The sequence below is a fragment of the Thunnus thynnus genome, chromosome 11 (genome assembly GCF_963924715.1).
Source record: "Thunnus thynnus chromosome 11, fThuThy2.1, whole genome shotgun sequence".
NCBI classification, from domain to species: Eukaryota; Metazoa; Chordata; class Actinopteri; order Scombriformes; family Scombridae; genus Thunnus; species Thunnus thynnus.
In genome coordinates this window covers 2,301,468-2,324,293 of record NC_089527.1, presented here as the reverse complement: position 1 = coordinate 2,324,293, position 22,826 = coordinate 2,301,468, and the positions used below count along the sequence as shown (strand labels likewise).

The window sequence follows — 22,826 nt, the reverse complement described above, 5'->3', positions numbered from 1 at the left end:
GGAGATCTCTTGGAGGTTAAGTCAATGAGTCACAGGATTTTGTTCTGATCACCAAAAGAAAAGTGATTGTTTATTACTTGGCCCTGGTTCTTTTAAAATGTTCCTCTCTGTGCTTTCCAGGTGACTCGTCTGATTGAAGGAAATGAGTACGAATTCAGGGTTGCTGCCTGCAATTCTGCAGGAACTGGACCATTCAGTGCACCATCTGACTCTGCCTTTGCTGTCGACCCTCTGAGTGAGTATAAAAACTACTGTCTGTTGCTGACCAACAAGATTACAGCACATCAAAATATAACTGTAAACAATTTGAGTTCAATTCTAGGTAGATAAGTCTTTGACAAATAGATGTCCTCTTTGTATTTTGGGAGATGATAAATTAGATTTCCCCAAAAATGGAAACTGTGTTTACAAACTGCCACCCTATCTTCCAGCTCCTCCCAGTATGCCTGCCGCTCCTGAGGTGGTTGATAAGACAAAGTACAGCATCACACTGTCCTGGAAGCCACCAGAGAGGGATGGAGGAAGCCCTATCAAGGGCTACATCATCCAGATCCAGGATGAGGGTACGTCAGACTGGGTGAGTGTCAACGATCCCGAGAACCTGCACCCCACCACTGAGTTCACTGTGCCCAGCCTCCGTGAGCTCAAACGCTACCGCTTCAGGATAATCGCAGTCAATGACATTGGCGAGTCTGATCCCAGCCCCCGCACCAGTGAGGTTCTGGTTGAGGATGTCCACCGTAAGTCCTTTTTTAAAGTCCCACTGAAATAAGTAAACATCAACTTTCATCACAGACAAAAGTCTCTCGGTCCATCACTGATGTTTTCACTAATATTTCTCCTCCCAACAGTCGCACCTTCTATCACTATCAACGTACAAGCTGACGACCTGCTTTGTATACGTGCTGGAGATCCTATCAGGATACCCGCCACCATCAAGGGCCGCCCTGTTCCCAAGGTGACCTGGGACTTCCAAGGCAAAGCCAAGTCACACAAGAAGAACAAACTTCACACACTGCCGGTTGACTCAGAGGTGAGAGGCTACACAGCAACACAATGCTTCTCTTCATGTTTCCAGTAAAATCTCAATTTTCATCACCCTCCTCTGAAAAATAGTCCCAACGAAGAAAAATTATCAATGAAGTCTTTATTAAATTTTGTAATTCTTTTTTTGTAATTCTACATTTTATAGAACACTTCTATCTTTTACACAGTTTTCTATTAAATTTCATGCTCTACTTTTTAGTCTAATTTTCGTCTAATTGTTTTTATTTACTCAGGTTGAGTCCACAGAGACCACGTCCACTGTGATAGTCCCTGTCAGTCTGAGGAGCCACTCTGGACGCTACACCATCACAGCCAAGAACAAGTCTGGACAGAAACACGTAAACGTCAGAGTTAATGTTCTCGGTATGTCTTTGCTGTTTGTATATAAACCGTCTATAAGCTTCTCCTTTGCTACTGAGTGTCTTCAGTTACAGAGTATGGCAATGTTTGCTTTATTGACTGTACTTTGTCTCGGGTGCAGATGTCCCCGGGCCTCCGAAGGACCTGAGGGTGACAGACATCACCCGGTCAACCATGAGGCTGATCTGGAAACTGCCTGACAATGATGGAGGTGAAAGAATCAAGAGCTACTATATCGAGAAGAAATGTGTCACTGACAAGGCCTGGACCAAGGTAAACAGTCTATTAGACCAAGTTATTGAAATTTCAATTTCTCAATTAAGGTTTTGTTTCATTATTCCATTTTATTATGAGTTTGTTTTTAATCCACCAAGTGTCCAAGTTTATTTCAAGTACTTTTTATTTTAGAAAATGAATTGCTTTCATTGAATAGTTTTAGCTTTGGCAACTGCACTGGGCATTTGAATTTTAGTAGATCATACCCATGTACCAGGATATGTTTAGCCTAGCTTAGCAGGAAACAGTGGGAAGCTGCTAGCTTAGCTCAATCAAGTGAAAAACAGAGGATTTAAAAAAATAATTTTACAAAATGTCTTTGTGTTTATTATTATCAATTAATCGATCGACTGAATTCAACATAAATCCTGCAGTTTGTGATTGATTAACTGAGGGATGATTGATTTGTTATCAGGTGAATGCAGCCTGTGCCAGCCAGGCCTTCGTAGTCCCCGGCCTGCTGGAGGGACAGGACTACCTGTTCAGAGTCCGAGCTGAGAACAGACTTGGATTCAGCCCGTACACTGTCACCACTGAACCCGCCCGGGCCAGAGACCCCATCTGTGAGGATACACTTACTATTCCAACTATAGAGTGACTGCACAAACCATTTACTGGAATTATTCTGTGTCTAATGATTATCTCCCTCCTCCTCAGACCCACCCGACCCCCCAACCAAACTGAAGGTCAACCTGGTGACGAAGAACACCGTGACTCTGACCTGGGAGCCTCCCAAAAACAACGGTGGCTCTCCCATCAAGCATTACATCATCGAGCGTTTGAGCTGGGACACCAGCGGCACAGAGAAGGAGACCTGGAAGCAGTGCAACAAGAGAGATGTGGAGGAGCTCACCTTTGTGGTGGAGGACCTGAAGGAGGTTGGTCCTTTGAGGGATCACACTGCTCTCACTTTACTAGTACTTAAAATCTGTATCATTTCAACTATGAGGTCTATTTTTATTATTTTACCTGTGCGTGTGTTTAGTCATTGCGCTATGCACATAAAGTTTACTACTTATTAGTACTGTGACATAGAAAACACAATTGGCCCAGAATGGAAACTGGACATTCAGCTAAAGAACAGCAAGTGATGGACACTGAAATCTTCCTGTTTGAAACAAAAAGTTTGGTTTGATTTGCTTTTATTGTGTCATAAAACAACCGACACATATACCACATATTCACCAACAAAACAAACAAAAACACAGAATCAAACCTGTAAATCGCCTGGTGCCATTTGGGCTTTTATACACATTCTGCAAGATACTGAATCCTGCTAGCAATGTTTAATCATTGTCAGTGAAATTACATGCAGAGGAAACATATAACAACAGGAGTTTGATTGCTCATGATGAATCAATTTGCTATAAAGACGTTGAAGTGAAGTTTAAACCGGACTCATCGCTGACTGTGTTGTCTTTGATCTGCAGGGAGGAGAGTACGAGTTCAGAGTGAAAGCTGTGAACGCTGCCGGACCCAGCCGTCCCTCCGCCACTGTTGGACCAATGGTCATCAAGGATCAGACTTGTGAGTCCCACTGCAACTAACGATTATTGTCATTCACAATTAGTCTAGAAAATGGAAGAAAATAGCGAAAGAAAGGAACTTCTCCCAAAGTGATGTCCTCAATTTGCAAATAGTCAAAAGTATATACTAGATATATCAATTTCTTGTTGTACATGACAAAGAAAAGCTGCAAATCCTCACATTTGAGAAGGTGGAACCTAAGAATATTGGCATTTTTGGCTGAAATTATTCGATTATTGAAATAGTTGCCAATTTGTTTTCTGTCACTCAATTTATCATGTAACTGACCAAACGTTACATGTGACAGGTGACTTCATCCATTTATTTTGAGAGATATTTTCTTTTGATATAAATGTTTCTATAGCATATAGATAACTTTGAGCCTCAGAAAGAATTTTGAACATTTAGATGTGTGCTGCTGATTAGTTTCTCATTGATGTTTTCATAAAGCGTCTCATCTCTTCCTGTAGGTGCTCCCACCATCGAGCTGCGTGAGGCCATGGAGGGCGAGGAGGGCTGTGATGTCAGCATCGTGGCAAAGGTGGGCGGCTGTCCATTCCCCACGCTCACCTGGCAGAAGGCCAGCCTGGCCAAACCTGAGGAGAAGGCTGCCATCCACTACGACCAGCACATGAACAAACTGGTGACACAGGACAAGTGCACACTGCTGATCCAGGACGCCAGCAGGCACGACAGCGCCCTCTATAGTCTGACAGCCAGCAACAGCCTGGGCACAGTTACCAAGGACATCAAGCTCACCGTGCTGGGTGAGAGACACAAACCTTAAGTTATAACGAGACAAATGTAAAGAAAATGTCATTTTAGCACTAATTGGTCAGTCACCAGAGAATTAAATAATGACTGGTTTGATAATAAGTCAGTGGTTGAAGATCCTACATTAATGCTGTGTGAACATTTTCACTGTTGCCTCCTGCAGGACCTCCTGGCCCACCCATCGGACCAGTCAAATTCACAGAGGTGTTTGCAGAGAGGATCGGCCTGGCCTGGGACCCACCCACAGACAATGGCGGCTCCAAGATCACCAACTATGTTATTGAGAAGCGTGAAGAAAACAGGAAGTCTTGGGTCCACGTCTCCAATGACCCCAAAGAATGCTCCTATGTGGTGACCCGGCTGACGGAGAACCACGAGTATGAGTTCAGAATCATGGCCCAGAACAAGTTTGGAGTCGGGCCGCCTCTGGTCAGCGAGCCGGAGAAGGCCAGAAACCTCTTCAGTGAGTTCAGATCAGTCTGTGTGGAAACCTCCTGAACTGTCAGTTTCATCCTTAAGTAGCTTTGCAGTTCACAAAAAAATGCTCAAAGTTTTTGTTTGTACCAACACTTTATCAATACTACAGTATATAATCCTTATAATGAAAGAAGGAGCATGCGGTTAACTGAAAAATACATTATTTCTTTATAACCGTACAGCTGAGATTGACAAATACTCAAAACATAAGTATAGTCTCTTCATGTCTTGGGTCAGTGAGCTCTTTCTAATCTTTGTGTCGCCATTATGTTTGTCATCACTTTGCTCTTCTGACCAGTAGGTGGCGATGTAGTGTAACAGCTGAAAGTATCCACTTCCAAGAGATTTTTTTTTCCATCATTACTTCCAGTTTCCTCTTCTCTAAATGTTTTCATATGTCCAAATTAGTTTTGTTTTCATGGAATTTGTAATATAAAGACCATTATTACTTCATCTCTGTCTGAGTATTAATGCAGAATAATGATGAGGATTCCCCATCACAGCTTAAAAACACTCATGCCATCCAGCCAATCAGAAAACAGGATTCTTTAAAAACCTACTTAAAAATGTACTTTTATTTAATTTATCTTGATTAACAAAGTGTTGTCATTTCAGGAAGTAGCATGTGATGTTTATCTTTTTATAGTTCATTAATATAATTATCAGTATAGTACATTAAACCGAGGCTGAGTGCAGTTCAACAACCAAAAGCCTTCAGAGATCAATACTTCCTGCCTCCTATATCTGATGTATTGATGATCGATGTCCTTTCCCCATGCAGCTGTCCCGGGTCAGTGTGAGAAGCCCACAGTGACGGACGTCTGTCTGGAGTCCATGACTGTCAACTGGGAGGAGCCCAAGTACGACGGCGGCTCCTCCGTCACCGGCTACATCATTGAGAAGAAGGAGACTACCAGCAAACGCTGGATCCGAGTGAACCGAGACCCGATCCGAGCGCTGCCGCTGGGCAACTACTGGGACGTCACCGGCCTGCTGGAGGGCGCCATGTACCAGTTCAGAGTCATCGCTGTCAATGCCGCCGGCTGTGGCCTGCCCAGCCCGCCCTCCGACCCTGTGCTCTGCAGAGACCCCATCGGTAAGAGAGACACACTGAGATGTGCTTTCAGTTTGTCGCCAATCATTTTAACTCAAGATTACAAAAGTCAAGATGTTCATTGTCACGCCGGTTGTACAAGTACACTCGTGTGAAATTCTTTCACTAGGATGCGCTATTACAGAAACAGTAAATAAATATATATAAGGCATATAAATATGAGGACAGGGATATATTATCCATGCAGTCCATGCTGGTGCAGCTGCTGTACCAGCTGGTAAAGCAGCCTGTCAGCAGGCTCTCTGTGGCTCAGCAGAAGAAGGGACAGGAGTGGTGTGGCTAGCCCATGTCATGTCCTTGTGGATGTTAACTTCCAGATATTTGAAATAGTCCACCCTCTCCACCACTCTGCCGTTGACAGAGACTGGGGGGGGTGAGTGCGCATAACAATAACAAAATTTATGCTACTGTTAGCAGGCTAGCAAACATTAACCATAAGAATATACATGTGTATGAACATAGATACACATATGCACCAAAAACAAAACCAAAATAAATGAAGTGAATGGACAGAGACACCTGTTGCCCACTACAACTCAAACACTGGACAAATGCAACGCAATAAAAAAAAAAAAAAAAAAAGTAAATAAACAAATAAGGAAACTCTGGCAGATGCACAATAATTACTTGAATGTAACCTTTTTTTTTTACTTGAAGCGTCTATAATCTATATTTCTGTAACTCCACAGTCTGATCTGTCAGTGTGTAATGTGTTACTCGTAGTGATGAACCTACAGAGAATTATCAGCTACTCTGCAGCTCCTCTCGGCTTTACGGAGCATTATAGTGAGTTTCAGCTCATTGTTTATCTGTCCGACTGCAACTTTACTGTTTTGGTTCACTCTCAGTGCTCTCATAGCGTTGTTTTGGGCCGCAGCAAGCAGCTGTTTTCAGAGAAAGCTGTAAAAAGCCACTGTACACTACCTAGGATCATCTCATCATCTGTATCCCGGTCTGGCATTAGCATCATCATCAGTGTTATCTATAAACTGTGGTCTGGAGGCTCAGATCTGCTTCAATTCACTGTTCAGCCAAAACATTTTATTGTCTTCATTATATTGTCATGATACTTGATTTATTTACCTGTGTGTGTTTGTGTGTGTGTGTGTGTGCAGCGCCTCCTGGTCCACCCACTCCAAAGGTGACAGACTGGACAAAGTCGACAGTGGAGCTGGAGTGGATCCCTCCTGTGATAGACGGAGGGTCAAAGGTCACCGGCTACATTGTGGAATTCAAGGAAGTGAACAAGGAGGAGGAGGAGAAGAAAGCTCAGAGGAAGCTCCTGTTGAGCGACGAGGAGGAGAAGGAGCCCGAGAGCGACGAGAGCTGGGAGAAGGTAAAACAACAAACAACTGATGAGGCTGATGTCATCAGGTCTAGATGTAGAGCTGTGAAGTGGGAGGAGATATTTCAGGCGCCGCTGGCTTCACAAGTAAAAATCTTGTTCATGTTTGATTCTTTCTCCTCTATAGTTTGAATCAACATGAAACTCTCATGGTTGAAACATCAGAGCAAAAGATGAACAACTGTCAGAAGATATCTGGTTCTCTGATAGGTTGACGCTATGGACGTAAAGATTGTGGGGTAAAGGTTAACTACGACTCCCAAGGTGCATTTCAGGAACAAACAGCCAGTCACTGAGTGTAAAATTCGGTGATGGGCGCCACTGACGGCGGGCAGACGCTAAAGAGAAAGCTGATTTTATGATCTGCACGATTCTTGTTATCAAAGAACCAGATATTTTCTAACACAGTTGTTCATCTTTTGTCCTGATGATTCAACCAGGTGAGTTTCCAGTCGACACAGTTGTTTAACATTAACATCTGTAAGTCAATTTATGACAAACCTGCATCCGTCTCATTCATGCTTGACCATTTTTGTGGCACAAGAAGATGTTTCCATTATAATCCCGCCTACAAAGCTGTGATTGGTCAATTGTTTCTCCATCCACAGAAACAGCCATTAATGAGCACAATATGTAAATAAAATCTTTGTTTGTTGACACAACAGATTTTTTTTTCTCCTTTGAGAGATTCCAAAAAAAAAACATAAAAACAAAACTTCTCATTTAGAAACAGTTACACAGTTTGTCCATCAGGGAGCACTGTCCTGCTCAGTGCGTATCTGAGAAAGATTATGTTATGCGTTCATAAAAAAAAAAAGACTATTTGTTAAAATATTGGCGTTGGCCACTAAAATCCAGTTTTGCTCAAGCTGTCCTGATGTTCCTCTTCACTCTCCAGGCGAAGGACACAGAGATCAGAGGAACTAAGTTTGTAGTGGCTGAACTGAAGGAAGGCGGTCTGTACCGCTTCAGAGTCCGAGCTGTGAATGCCGCCGGCGTCGGCGAGCCAGGACTTGTGTCTGAGCTGATCGAGGTCAAAGACAGAACAAGTAAGCTTCTGATCCACCTATGAAGTGTGAGGAATTTGATTTAATCTGTCAGCACTGCAGGAAGTGCTTTCTAATGATAAGAACATTTTTTTTAATTGTCACCTTCTCCTTCAGTTCCTCCTGAGATGGACCTGGATGCCTCGGTGAAGGAGAGGATCGTGATTCACGCTGGTGGCACCATCCGCATCATTGCCTACGTTTCCGGTAAGCCCGCCCCAGAGATCTCCTGGTGCCGAGACGACGGCGATGTACCCAAGGAGGCCGTGGTGGAAACAACGGGCATTTCCAACTCTCTGGTCATCAAGAACTGCAGACGCCAGCACCAGGGCATCTACACCCTGAGAGCCAAGAACGAGGGCGGAGAGAGGAAGAAGGCCGTCATCGTGGAGGTTCTGGGTGAGTCAACGTAACCACAACGATCTTCTAAAAATATGAGCAGTGAAACAATAAAACATTATTTCTGACTGTCCATTGCTTGTTCCTCCAGATGTCCCTGGACCAGTCGGTCTCCCCTTCGCCGGCGAGAACCTGACCACCGACTCCTGCAAGCTTACCTGGTACTCCCCCGAAGATGACGGCGGCTCCGCCGTAACCAACTACATCATCGAGAAGAGGGAGTCGGACCGCATGGGCTGGACCTCAGTGTCCTATACGGTGACAAGGAACAATGCTGTGGTGCAGGGCCTCATCGACGGCAAGGGATACTTCTTCAGGATCGCAGCAGAGAACATCATCGGCATGGGACCCTTCATCGAGACAGACAAGATGGTGATGATCAAGGACCCCATCTGTAAGTCTCCATCTGTCGTACATTCAGGAAACAGACATTTACAGCGCTGTGGAAGATATTTGATATTTCAGTAACACTTTATTTTACAGGTCCATCATTTCTGAATAATTTCCTCGCCATTCCCAAGAAGTTTTTGCTTCTTATAGGGAAAAAATGGTCACAGTTTTGCTTGTTAAACTGGACTGCTGTGTTCTCACTCTGGACTATGCATTCTGAATTAAATGTACCAGTTCTGAAGTTAGTTGTCTCTATTTTCCCTATAATTATTACTGGATTACAGAGTGATTTTCAGGAAGTATGTTGTAAATTTTGCGGAGGTTACGGACCCGTAAAATAAAGCATTGCAGATATTTCTTATCTGCAGTTCAGATATCATTTTTAACAATCCATGAAATGTCTTAAAATGTCAGGCATCAGATCAAATTGTCCAAAATTTTAATTTACAAGGTCTTGGGTTCTTTCAAAGCAGCTGATTTGATGTGTTTTATTTTTTTGTCAGAATTAGTTGATTTCTTCAGAAGCAGAATTAGCAGTTGGACAGAGTTTTTAAAAAGTCCTACCATTGCCTCTATTAATACATCCTGAATTTTAGGAGTGTCAAATGCACTAATTTGGTATTAACTATAGAGATAAATAAAGATAAAGTTCTGTTTTATTTCATTACAAAGACTTGTTGATTTTCTGATTAATTTCCTTCAACTTTTCCATTTAAAGTAAATATCAATTAATCATCATTTATTATTGGAAACTTTATTTCTCATATATGTTGGGATTGTATTCTTGCCTGTAGACAAATTTCACATTTTTGAGTGTTGAACTGAACTGCTGTGCTCTGGCTGAAAGACTCTCCAGGCCAAGCAGCAAGTAACTGAATACAGTCACATTTATTTCCCTTATAATTAGTAAAAACATTTATTTGATTTGTTTTCCATCATTTTCATATTAATTCACAAAGCCAGACTGTAACCAAAAACAGAAACTAAAGCAAGATTTGATTGTTAAACTTTTTTCTGTATCGTGAGAAATTCGTCTTAATTAGAGTTTAGATCACAAGAAGATCCTGAAAAACAAATCAACCTGATGTAAAGGAAAAAAAACAAAAGTGACACAGCTCATTATTTTTGTCTCTTCCAGCCGTCCCGGAGCGTCCAGAGGACCTGATTGTCACTGCTGTCACCAAGGACTCCCTCTCCGTCGCCTGGAAGCCACCCAAGTACGACGGCGGCACCGAGGTCACAGAGTATGTCCTGGAGTCCCGCATGATTGGTCGGGACAACTTCACACGTGTGGGTGCAGACAACAAGCTGATGGACAGGAAGTTCACACTGAGCGGGTTGAAGGAAGGCTCAAGTCACGAGTTCAGAGTCTCTGCCGTCAACCAGGTGGGACAGGGCAAACCGTCCTTCATCACCAAACCCGTCCAGTGCAAAGACGAGCTTGGTGAGTGACACAACAAGACAACAAACTCTTTTCAGTTTTAAAACATCACATACCATGTGTGAAAAATGAGTAAAACAGGGAATACAAAAAAAAACTTCTTGAATTTGTTTGCCATGCCCCCCTAGAACCACCCACTGTGGAGCTGGACTGCAGGGAAAAGATGATGGTGAAGGTGGGAGACGCCTGCACGCTGTCAGGATGCTACAGCGGCAAACCTGCCCCGACTATCACCTGGATGAAGAACGACGAGGAGCTGAAGGCGGACGAGGAGATCAGCCTCCACAGCACCGCCCGCCACCTCAGCCTAAACATCAGCAAGGCCAAGAGAGAACACAGCGGCCGCTACAGCGTCAGCGTGGAGAACGCCGCTGGCACTCGCACAGGAATCTGCACCATCACCGTGGTCGGTGAGTCACCACAGAAACTCAAATGGATTCACACGCAGAGTTTAAAATCTGCTCTGAAGAACTTTTTTTTTTTAATTTGGTGTTAAACTGAGGGCATAATTTCCACTTGAAAATTCAGCTTTAACGTGCGCTCACAGCAACTTAAAGATGACTGTTTTTGCCCCTCGTGCCTACCTGTTTGTCACATAAAAATTAATATTGTTTAATCTGTACTTTTACTTTGTATTATGTAGTAAATATCCTCATAAAAATAACTGAACATCAGGCAAAGATAAGGCAGTAAAGGACAGTCATGTAGAGATGCAAATACAACATTATCTATCTAAATATCACAGCTCTTATTGTTACTACTCTTAATTATGGAAAGCACAATAACCAATGTCAATCTAATTTGTGAATTGCTATTATATATATTATATTACTTTACTTAATTGCGCCCCTCCAATTCTGAAACCAAACCTATGCCCTTAAAAGACAAAAAATAGCAAAACAAATATAAGAAAACTGATGTGGAGAATGACCTGTGTGAATTATTCCTCCTGCCAGATCGTCCTCAGCCTCCACAGGGCCCTGTGGTGTTCAACGAGGTCTACAGAAACCACATGGTGATCTCCTGGAGCCCCCCTCTGGACGACGGAGGCTGTGCCATCTCCAACTACGTTGTGGAAAAGAGAGACACCAACAGAGACTTGTGGATGCCTGTCACCTCATCCTGCACCAGGACCACCTGCAAGGTGGGCAGTTCAGCACTGAAATGCTCAGAGAGAAAATTTTTAGGGAAATTCACAAGTGATGTGACACCAGATAGTTTAAAGTAGAGAAAGTGGAAAAAAGTTTGCTCCAAGGTGAGCAGACTCACACTCCTCAGGCTTCACAACATAAGACTCAAGGGGACAATGGGCTATAGACTGCCCCTAACAATTCAAGATACATTGATTACATCAATGACAAAATAATGAGGAATGGATTGGCAATTACAGGACAAAAATAAAGAAAAAGGATTGAGGAAAGAAAAAAAAATTGTTTTAATTACATTTTTTTCATTCCAGCTATCCAGAAAATAATAATTTAGAAATAACCCCCCAAAAAATCTAGGGACTGAATAACTGTAAATATTCACATATTTCATGTTCCAGAGCTCATTCTAAGTATAAACATTGATGGACAGTGGTATATGTTTGTGTAATGACATATTCTCATTTGAACAGACAATAAGGCTAAATTGACTACAGTGACTGATTCTGTTCTTAATGATTTAACATGATTATGGTTATGTATCCATACTACTACACTACTACTCAATACTATTGCAGATACGCTACCTGAGTTTTCAAAAACTATACTTTTTTTGATACCTTGTTATAAAAAGTCGGGGTCACATTTCACATGTCTATGAGTTGTTAACAGCTCCACCAAATAGTGATTTTTCCCTCTAAACTTCTCACATGCTTTCATTTCAATAAATGTTCAAATGATCCAATATTTCAGCAAAAATCAAAGATTAGAGAAAAAGTCCAAAAACTAAAAACAGATTTGTGTATCAGAACTTTGTTTTTTCTTCTTTCCTCTCCCATTAATCATCTCACAACCCCTCAGATTTATCTGCTGACCCTTTGGAGGGGCCCGACCCCTAGGTTGGGAACCACTGGACTAAACTAGCTAACTGTATATAAAGTAGTGTAAACTAGCTCCACCTCCAGCAGCTACAACAGTAACATGCTGCTCTAACACTGATGCTTCACTATTAATAATCTAATGATGTCATATATAATAATATATCAGTCAGAGGGACCAAACCACTACTTTTACTGCAATACTTTAACTACATCAAGCTCAGAATACTTATGTACTTTTACTGTAGTAGGATTTTTCATGCAGGACTTTTTACTTGTAATGGAGTATTTTTACATTTCTGTATTGGTACTTTTACTGAAGTAAAGGATCTGAGTACTTCTTCAACCACTGTCAGCGATAAACATGATAGTAACTCTTCATTATTGACATCCTCCACTTGTTTTTTGCTTCAGGTGCCTAAACTGATTGAAGGTCGTGAGTACATCATCAGGATCATGGCTCAGAACATCTATGGCATCAGCGACCCCCTGCTGTCTTCCGAGACCAAGGCCAGAGACATCTTCAGTAAGTCCTGACAAACACATTGACAAAGCTACATCAAGAAACATTCAGAGATATTCATTATCTACTGTATGTATTGAGTTTAAAGTTGCAGCGTCTGATCAGTGTGACTGTGTTTGTTTCCATCACAGAGGTGCCCGATGCTCCCAAACAACCCACAGTTAAGGAAGTTTACCACGACTCCGCCCTCATCAGCTGGGAGCCACCCGCAGATGGAGGAAAGCCAATCACAGGCTACATCGTGGAGAGGAAGGAGACCATGGCCCACAGGTAGACAAACACACACACAAAGACACAGGTAGTTTGGAGGGTGAAGTTCTGGTCACAGCATGGCCTAAAGGATTGTTGGTTTATAAAAGAACAAACACTAACTCAGAAAAGTTCTACAACACATCAGAAAGTTGTTTTCAATCAAGGGCTGCCATAAACAATTATTTTTATTACCAATTGAACTGTTGATAATTTTTTTGATCAATCAATTGATTGTTTGATTTATGAAATGTCAGAAAATGTGTAAAATGTATATAATATTTCTCCATAGCCCAAGATGAAATCATCAGATGTTTTGTGTTGTCCAACCACCAGTCCACAACCAAAGACATTAAATTATTAATGCAGAGAAAAAAAGTGAATCTTAACATTGGAGGAGATGAAAACAGAGAATGTTTGACATTTTTGCTTGATGAATGACTTAAATGATTAATCAACAAATTGATTTATTGACTAAAGTCTCCGTCTTGAGATAACAAACTCAATCAATCACGGCTGTTTTCAGCTTACATAGAAGACAGCGGTGACCAACTCTGTAAAAAAGTGGAACAGTAATGTTGTCTAATTATAAAGACATGTTTGTCAGTGGCTAACAGATGTTCCTGCTTCTAGGTGGGTTCGCTGCAACACAGATAGAATCTTCCCGAAGGTGGAATACATGGTGACGGATCTGTTGAAGGGCTGTGAGTATGAGTTCAGAGTCAGAGCTGAGAATGTGGTTGGAGCTGGAGACCCAAGCCCACCATCAAAACCCGTCTTCGCCAAAGATCCCATCGGTAGGTTCAGCTCATAAAACACTTCTTTACTTCACCACAATTGCTCCATCAGCTCGGTACATTAATCCCTCCTTGTCCTGTGCTACAGTGAAACCTGGTCCTCCAGTGAACCTGCAGGCCATTGACCACACTAAGGAGTCAGTGACTCTTTCCTGGAAACCGCCTACTGACACCGGCAGAGGAAAGATCTTCGGATACCTGCTTGAGTATCAGAAGGCTGGAGAGGAGGAGTGGATCAAGGTAAGGTGGTCGTCCATATTTCATCTGGGTCACTTTGAAAGAAGGTTGCTTATAGTTCTGACTTTTACTGGACAACTTTCCACTTGTACAAAAGAAATATCAAAATCTAAAGGGATTTCCTTGACATTTTCCTGCGCACATTTCTGCTCCTCAAAGGATATGTGCTGTTGATGTGAATAGCCCTATGACCTTTCTACCACCTTTGTAATCTGCTCTAAGTTAAATATGATATTGACTTTCTGTCCTGCTGCTGTCCTCAGGTGAACCAGACTCCAGACTCCTGCCAGGAGACCAAGTTCAAGGTGATTAACCTGGATGAAGGTGCTCTCTACCGCTTCAGAGTTATGGCTGTCAACGCTGCCGGAGAGTCCGACCCAGCTAATCTGAAGGAACCAATCAGAGTGCAGGACAGACTTGGTGAGTCACTCACTCATTACTAAAATAAAGCTGTACAAGGGGTGACATTCATCAGCCAACTACATCAAAAAGTTATTGTTATTGTTTTGTGCGCTAAGTGCTATATACACAAAATGCAACATTACAGAATTAACATACACAGATTCTCACTACTTAACCTCTTATTGTTTCTCGTGTTCCTCTTCTTCACCCTGCCACCCCCTCAGAGCCCCCAGAGTTGATTCTGGATGCCGGAATGACCCGGGAGGTGAAGGCCATGGCTGGCACCCACATCACTTTGATGGCCACCATCAAGGGCATGCCCTTCCCCACCGTCATATGGAAGAAGAACGATGCCGAGGTACCAACCAGGGCCGACATTGAGACCAAACAGGACAGCACCAAGCTGGAGATGAGGTTCTGCAACCGCGGTGACTGTGGAGACTACACACTAACTGTGGAAAACCCGGCTGGATCAAAGACTGTCACCTGCACCGTGTTGGTCCTGGGTAAGGATGGCACAAACAGATTTTAGTTTTGAAAACATCAGTGTGATTATCTATTAATCAGTCTTCTCTGTGATGGATTCAAAACATTTTGTAAACTTTATCTTGTATGTGCTCCTCATGAAAAGTCATCATGTGTTTTCCTCAGACAAACCTGGTCCTATTCAGCACCTGCGAGTGTCTGATGTGAGGAGTGACTCTGCCTACCTGTCCTGGAAAGACCCAGAAGACAATGGCGGTGTTCGCATTACTAACTTCGTGGTGGAGAAGAAAGACACAGCGTCCACTCAGTGGGTCCCCGTCTGCTCCACATCCAAGAAACGCAGCATGATGCTGAAGCACCTGATGGAGGGCACGTCCTACGTGTTCAGAGTCGCTGCTGAGAACCAGTACGGCCGCAGCGAATATGTTGAGACACCAAAGGCCATCAAGGCCATGAACCCACTCTGTGAGTAACAGCACAGTAAACACTTAAACAGCCAATTTAGTGTGCTTGTACTGAGAGTAGATCTTAGAATGTTTTAACAACTAGAAACAGAAAACAAAAAAATACTCAAATTCATCACTCACAGGATAAACCTCTTATATTTATCATTTCATTGTAAATGGGGTCCCACAACAGAACAAAATCAACATTTTAGTACACATTACTAAGTAAAAGTTTTTCTGCCAGCGTTTTCCATAGACTGCCTTTCTCAAACCATTTATTACTCAAAAACCAAACATATTGAGAATCATCCTCCTTAGTGACTATGGTAAGTGGGTGAATACTTCTCTGACAAAACCTTAATGTCTTTTGCTTTCCATCCTTCCAGTCCCTCCTGGTCCTCCCAAAGACCTGCACCATGTTGACGTGGATAAAACTGAGGTGTGGTTGGTCTGGAACTGGCCTGACCGCGATGGAGGAAGTGAGATCACAGGCTTCCTGGTCGAGTATCAGGAAGAGGGAGAAAAGGAATGGGATGAATGGAAGACCGTCAGCATCCCGGAGAGTCATGTGACCGGCCTGGAGGAAGGAAAGACTTACCGCTTCAGAGTGAAGGCTGAGAATGCCATCGGTCTTAGCAGACCCGACACCACTGTGCCTATCCTTTGCCAGGAGAAACTGGGTAAGATACAGAGACCAAACCCCAACACATTTCTTGTCCTCTTTCATAGGAATCTTAACTGGAGTGGTAAATTATAATTTGAAAACTATTCATGTTTATTTTCATTTGGAATTAGAGATGCAATGCTTTCTGTATCATCAGCATTGGTACTTTGGAATTGGTACTTGACATCAGCCTATCAACTTAATGTTGTTTGTGCTCAAAGCAAAGTAGTGTTTTTGGCGTACCTCTGATGGAATACTTTTGATCAGTTAACATTGGTTATTTCAATGTTTTTTAAACATAATGTGTAGTAGCAGGGAGTAACCACTTGAGTCTGCATGTTCACAGTGCCTCCGATTGTCGAGGTTGATGTTAAGCTCACCGAGGGCATCATCGTTAAGGCCGGCACCACCATCAGGCTGCCAGCTATCATGAGAGGAATCCCTGTTCCCACCGCAAAGTGGTCTATTGAAGGAGAGGAGATCACGAGCCAAGGCAACATCAAGATTGACACCGACAATTACTCCACTGTGCTCAACATCAACGATTGCACAAGGAACCACACTGGCACCTACCTGCTCACTGTCTCAAACCCAGCCGGTACTAAGACAGTGGCCTTAAATGTCACTGTCTTGGATGTGCCTGCTGCTCCTATAGGACCCGTCAACATCCTGGAGGTCACTCCTGACTCCATGATGATCGAGTGGCGTCCTCCCAAGGATGATGGCGGCAGCCCCGTCACCAGCTACATTGTGGAGAAGAGAGAGTCCAACAAGGAAACTTGGGGAGGCGTGAGCGCTGGCAGCCTGGCCACCAACCTCAACATAACCCGACTGCAGAAGGGAGTGGAGTATGTGGTTCGCATTCGTGCTGAGAACAAGATGGGTATTGGTGCTCCTCTGGAGAGCAAGCCCACTGTTGCTGAGCACACTTTCATGCCACCAAGCCCGCCTGGTAAACCACAGCCCTATGATATCTCAGAGGATGCTGTTACAGTGGGATGGACCATGCCCCTTGCTGATGGTGGCAGCCAGATCACTGGCTACCTCATTGAGCGCAGACACCATAAAGGAAAGTGGATCCGTGTGAACAAGACGCCCTGCAAGGACCTGAAGTACAGAGTTCTGGGGCTGTTTGAGGGCAATGAGTATGAGTTCAGAGTGTTCGCTGAGAATATTGCTGGTTACAGTGGCCCTTCTCCCATCTCTGACCCCTGCAAGCCCTGCAGGCCCATCACCGTCCCCAGCCCCCCTGTCAACCCCAAAGTTAAAGATTACAGCAAGACCACCGCTGACCTGGTGTGGACCAAACCCAACAAAGATGGAGGCAGCCCCATTCTGGGGTACACTGTGGAAATGAAGAAAGCTGATTCTGAAGAGTGGAAGAAAGTCAACCTGGATGACTTCATCAAGCGGTGCGCTTACACAGTGAAGGGCCTGGAGGAGGGTGTGACCTACAGGTTCAGAGTCTATGCCACAAACATGATCGGAGATGGAGAGCCCAGAGAAATCCCAGAGTCAATCACTGCTCAGGACATCCTTATCCCTCCAGAGATCGAGATGGATGCCAAATGCCGTGAGCGTCTCACTGTGCGCGTCGGTCACAACATCAACATCATTGGCTTCATCAAGGCCCGTCCTGACGCTGAGGTGCTTTGGTTGAAAGAAGAGACGGTTCTGGAGAACAACAAGCGTGTCACTATCATCCAGAACTTCCCTATGGTCCACCTGAAGATCAAGGAAGCCACTAGAGCTGACCATGGCAAATACACCTTGAAAGCTTCAAACGAGGGGGGCGAGGCTTCCTGCACCATCACGGTCAACGTGCTGGACAGACCCAGCCACTGCCAGAATCTCCACATGACCTATGTTACCAAGAACTCATGCATGGTCAACTGGGAGGCCCCTGAAGACAATGGCGGCTCTGAGATCACCAACTATATTGTGGAGTGCCGCGAGCCCAGCATTAGCATGTGGTCTATGATCTCATCCCATTGCACTAATCGCATGATCAAGGCCAAACTGATGGAGGGTCATGAGTACCTGTTCCGTGTCTGTGCTGAGAACAAGATGGGACCTGGGCCCACTGTGGAGACAAAGACTCCTCTGCTGGCCATTGACCCCATCGAGAAGCCAGGTGAGCCTGAGAACTTCAGGGCCACAGACATTGGCAAGAACCACGTCAATCTGAGATGGAGGAAGCCTGACTATGACGGAGGCAGCCCCAACCTCTCCTACAACCTGGAGTGCAAAGCCAAAGATGCTGAGGAGTGGCAGAAACTCAACACTGACACCCTGACCAACACCTTTTTCCTGGCTGACAAGTGTGTCGAGAACCAGATGTACACCTTCAGGTAGGTTACGGCATTCTTATTTTTAATGTTCATTCTGTTTTCCAGGGTTTTTCCTTTATCAGAGAGGGTCTTTGTTGGTACCCCAGGTTTGCATTTAGCACAATGTGAAATGACTCAAATAGCAAGTAGGGCTGTGTTACGGTTAGATGTTAAATCTGAACTTGACAGTGTTCTTCATAACACACAGAAGACGACATAACTGACAAAAACTAAACCATGGTTGTTGTGCAGTTTGAAACAAAGACAGTTTTACATACAAAACATTACTTAGAAATATTACTTGAAAACTTGAAAAAATGTTATTGTCCTATGTAACATAAATAAGTTTCTAATAATAAATCTTAATTATCCAGGGTGCAGACTGTCAATGAAGGAGGGGAGAGTGCTTGGGTGAAACTTGCCGATATTTTGGTGAGGGAGGAAATCCAGAAGCCTGTCATCGACCTGAAGCTGTCTGGAACTCTGACAGTAAAGGCTGGAGAGTCAGTCAGGATAGAGGCTGGCCTGAGAGGAAAGCCCCAGCCTGAGGTCAAGTGGAAGAAAGACAAGGCAGTTGGAGATAACCCCAGAATCAGCTACGAGACTGGCTCTGACTACTCCAAGTTCCTCCTGACCAAGTCCAAACGCAGTGACACCGGAAAGTATATTATCACTGCCACCAACTCTGCTGGCACATTTACAGCATACGCCAATGTCAACGTCTTGGACGTCCCCGGCCCAGTGAGGAACCTCAGGATCACTGGCATTGGAGCTGACAAGTGCAGAGTGGTGTGGGATATTCCAGAGGATGAAGGAGGCTGCGAGGTGGACAGCTACATTGTGGAAAAATGTGAGACCAGGAGGATGGTCTGGTCCACATACTCTGCCTCTGTGGTCACACCGTACTGCAACGTCACTCGTCTGGTGGAGTCCAATGAGTATATCTTCAGAGTGAGGGCAGAGAACAAGATGGGAACTGGCCCCGCCATGGAGAGCAAGCCTGTTACTGTCAAGACTCAGTTCAACAAACCTGGACCCCCTGAGGCACCTGAGGTCACAAAGGTAAGGACTCACTGTTTTATTTATTTTCATAAATTTGGATTATGCAAAAATATTAGAGCTGGTATGATCCTAGTTATAAAAACATTCACTTATTCAAAATTTTGTCATGCAGGTGAGTAAAGATGAGATGACGGTGGTCTGGGCTCCTCCTGAGAACGATGGAGGGAAGTCAATCACTGGCTACATCCTGGAGAGAAAAGAGAAGAGGGCAGTTCGCTGGGTGCCATGCACCAAGAGCGCCATCTCAGAGAGACGCATGAAAGTCACCAACCTGATCCCCAACCACGAGTATCAGTTCAGAGTGAAGGCCGAGAATGAGGTCGGCCTGGGAGAGCCCAGCAAACCCTGCAGACCCGTCGCAGCCAAAGATCCCATTGGTGAGTTTAGAGTTGCTGTCACAGCTGAGTTTACATCCTCAAATACTTTCTTCAGACCTGTGCTCAGGCCAGAGAACATGTAAACCACAGGAAGCTTAACATTTCATTGATAGAACTGAAGGCGTTAACCCTCACCCCTGTGTTCTCTGGTGTTTAAGTATTTTCACTGAACTCTGTTTTATTGTCCTTTCCTGCAGAGCCACCTGGCCCCCCTGCGGGCCTGAAGGTAGGCGACAGCACCAAGACCTCCATCACTCTGTCCTGGTCTAAACCTGTGTATGATGGCGGTGCCCCTATCATCGGCTACAGCCTGGACATGAGGCTAAAGAGTGAGGCGGACCCTGAGAAGCCCACAGAGGGCTGGAAAAGGATTGACACCCACGGCCCGCTGGTCCTCACAGAGTTCACCATCGGTCAGCTGGACGAGAAGTTGGAGTACGAGTTCAAGGTCTCTGCCCAAAACCAGGTGGGCTGGGGACGTCATGCCTACCTGAAGGAGGCCGTGTCCCCCAAGGAGATCCTGGGTAAGAATGAAGGTTTACTGAAACCGTGTCCAAATAAATGGATGTACCTTGTACGTGATAAATGTCAATAACATTCAGTCGTTTAATGATCTCAACATTAATGTTTCCATGGCAACAGAGGCTCCAGAGATTGACCTAGATGCCAGTTTGAGGAAAGGCCTGGCCGTCAGGGCTGGCTGTCCAATTAGGCTCTTTGCCGTCATCAGAGGAAGGCCCGCCCCCAAGGTGACCTGGAAGCGTTTGGGTGTGGACAACGTGATCCGCCGAGGTCACGTGGACCAGGTTGACACCATGTCCTTCCTGGTCATCCCAGAGAGCACCAGAGAAGATTCTGGAAAATACTCGCTGACTCTGTCTAATTCTGCCGGGGAGAAGGCCGTGTTTGTCCGTGTCAAAGTCCTCGGTGAGGAACAAAGAATGATATCAAAATTGTTTATACAGAACTTTTCTTTTAAAAATGCTTAATTAGGATGGAAATCAAACAATTTGTTATTCTCAAATTCATTCCCTGTAGATACTCCTGGTCCTGTTGGTGGCCTGGAGGCTACTGACGTCACCAAGACAACAGCTCAGCTGTCCTGGTTGCCACCAGAGAATGATGGCGGCAGCCCTATCCTCAACTACATCGTGGAGAAACGTGAGGTGGACAGGAAAACCTGGACCAAGTGCACAGAGGACCTGAAGAAGACCAGCTTCAAGGTGACCAACATGACGCCTGGTATCGAGTACTACTTCAGAGTCATGGCCTGCAACAAGTACGGCATTGGAGTTCCTCAGGACTCACCCAAGTCCTACCTGGCTGTCGATCCCATCAGTGAGTGTCAGCAAGGATTTTATCAACAAAGTTTAGCATGGCAGGGGATTTACAAAATATCTCATTAGTGGAAGTATAAACCCATCAGTGAAGGTGTTTGGTTCTACTTTAACATGTCACTCAGGCTTCAAAGTCTTTTTGTATATCATTACATTTAAAGGGAATTTAAAAATGAACACTGTCATCTCCTTGTATTTCTCTGCTTCTTCTTGTGTTTCCTTTCTAACACCTGCTTTGTGTGGTGCTCAGGTGAGCCAGACCCTCCAAAGAAGATGGACGTGTTGGAAATAACCAAGAACAGTGCCACTCTGGGCTGGCTGAAGCCACTCAGAGATGGAGGAGCCAAGATCAATGGTTATGTGGTGGACTACCAGGAGGAAGACGCACCAGAGGACAAGTGGACACCTTATTCTGTGGTGAAAGACCTGACTATTGTCGTGGTCGGTCTGAAGGAAGGAAAGAAGTACAGGTTCAGAGTAGCAGCCAGGAACTCAGCAGGAGTCAGCCTGGCCCGAGAGGCAGAGGGAGTGTTTGAGGTCAAAGAGCAGCTCAGTGAGTAGACCAGCTTAAAAATCTACCTCAATTTATAATTAACTTAAGACTGATTACTGACTGAAATATTTAACTTTATATTCCCACATGCATAGAAACGGTAAGAGTAAAATCAAGTGACTCTTTTATTCGTTTTCTTCCTTCCAGTGGCTCCTAAGATTATCATGCCTGACATTGTGACAGTCAGAGCTGGATCCAAGATGGTGGTCGAGGCCATTGTGGCGGGTAAACCTGCTCCATTCTGCAAGTGGAAGCAGGGCAACGAGGATGTGCTGACCTCTGATCGTCTGTCTGTTGTCAAGACGCTGACGACCTGCACACTCATCGTAAAGAATGTGACAAGAGCAGACAGTGGCTACTATAGCTTGTCAGCCGAGAACAGCACCGCCAAGATCAACCAGATCCTCAGAGTCATCGTCATGGGTTGGTTTGAATGACAGACACTGTAAAACCTGCTGGTTCTAAACTAAAAAGAGCTCAGTAGATTATTCTGTTTACAGCAATTGCAGATAGTATTTACAATAGTATTTTAAAATACAAATTTTACTCAGGACCTTTTCATTTTAACAATAATTTCCCATATAGAACTGCACTGTTAAGACAGCCTGGACAGATGAATATGGAGGAACAACCCACTACCTGCCTATACAACTAATGTGAATGATGAACAAATCATTTATTGGTTGTGTACAAGATCAGCAATTCATCCTCTTTGTCTCTGTAGACATCCCTGGACCCCCTGAAGCTCCTCTGGAGATCACTGAGCAGGACATCGATGCCTGCACGCTGCTCTGGAACTCTCCACAGGAGGATGGTGGCAGCAACATCACCAACTACATTGTGGAGAAGTGTGATGTCAGCCAGGGCGACTGGATCACTGTGTCCTCATCCTGCACCAAGACCAGCTTCAGAATGACCAAACTGACAACTGGCAAGGAGTACGGCTTCCGAGTCCGTGCCGAGAACAGGTTTGGCATCTCTGCGCCCATCTACTCTGAGAAGATGATTGCCAGATATCCATTTGGTGAGTCTGAACTTTACACTTTTAACTTACTGCTTTACTGTTAAAGTTCTAAGAATACTTAAGCCCTCAATATGTTGTTTTGTACTGTAAAATACTTTCATATTGTGGCTGTAATGAACA

General features: G+C 44.3%; 1 protein-coding gene across 1 annotated transcript in view; it reads left to right on the top strand.

Annotated features, from left to right (window-relative positions):
* ttn.2 (titin, tandem duplicate 2) overlaps positions 1-22,826 on the top strand; it is a 252,950-nt gene that overhangs the window by 171,281 nt on the left and 58,843 nt on the right. The window contains exons 163-197 of the mRNA XM_067602773.1: positions 121-235; positions 432-740; positions 852-1,033; positions 1,281-1,410; positions 1,529-1,680; positions 2,099-2,246; positions 2,341-2,561; positions 3,114-3,210; positions 3,681-3,977; positions 4,148-4,447; positions 5,243-5,557; positions 6,691-6,911; positions 7,819-7,969; positions 8,084-8,365; positions 8,457-8,759; positions 9,894-10,199; positions 10,325-10,606; positions 11,153-11,340; positions 12,634-12,745; positions 12,874-13,012; positions 13,625-13,788; positions 13,877-14,028; positions 14,289-14,445; positions 14,652-14,933; positions 15,079-15,378; positions 15,746-16,039; positions 16,370-18,374; positions 18,728-19,415; positions 19,528-19,792; positions 19,990-20,316; positions 20,435-20,719; positions 20,831-21,130; positions 21,380-21,682; positions 21,830-22,105; positions 22,407-22,706. Coding sequence (XP_067458874.1) covers positions 121-235; positions 432-740; positions 852-1,033; positions 1,281-1,410; positions 1,529-1,680; positions 2,099-2,246; positions 2,341-2,561; positions 3,114-3,210; positions 3,681-3,977; positions 4,148-4,447; positions 5,243-5,557; positions 6,691-6,911; positions 7,819-7,969; positions 8,084-8,365; positions 8,457-8,759; positions 9,894-10,199; positions 10,325-10,606; positions 11,153-11,340; positions 12,634-12,745; positions 12,874-13,012; positions 13,625-13,788; positions 13,877-14,028; positions 14,289-14,445; positions 14,652-14,933; positions 15,079-15,378; positions 15,746-16,039; positions 16,370-18,374; positions 18,728-19,415; positions 19,528-19,792; positions 19,990-20,316; positions 20,435-20,719; positions 20,831-21,130; positions 21,380-21,682; positions 21,830-22,105; positions 22,407-22,706 — 10,348 coding nt within the window. The remainder of the gene's footprint in view (positions 1-120; positions 236-431; positions 741-851; positions 1,034-1,280; positions 1,411-1,528; positions 1,681-2,098; positions 2,247-2,340; positions 2,562-3,113; positions 3,211-3,680; positions 3,978-4,147; positions 4,448-5,242; positions 5,558-6,690; positions 6,912-7,818; positions 7,970-8,083; positions 8,366-8,456; positions 8,760-9,893; positions 10,200-10,324; positions 10,607-11,152; positions 11,341-12,633; positions 12,746-12,873; positions 13,013-13,624; positions 13,789-13,876; positions 14,029-14,288; positions 14,446-14,651; positions 14,934-15,078; positions 15,379-15,745; positions 16,040-16,369; positions 18,375-18,727; positions 19,416-19,527; positions 19,793-19,989; positions 20,317-20,434; positions 20,720-20,830; positions 21,131-21,379; positions 21,683-21,829; positions 22,106-22,406; positions 22,707-22,826) is intronic.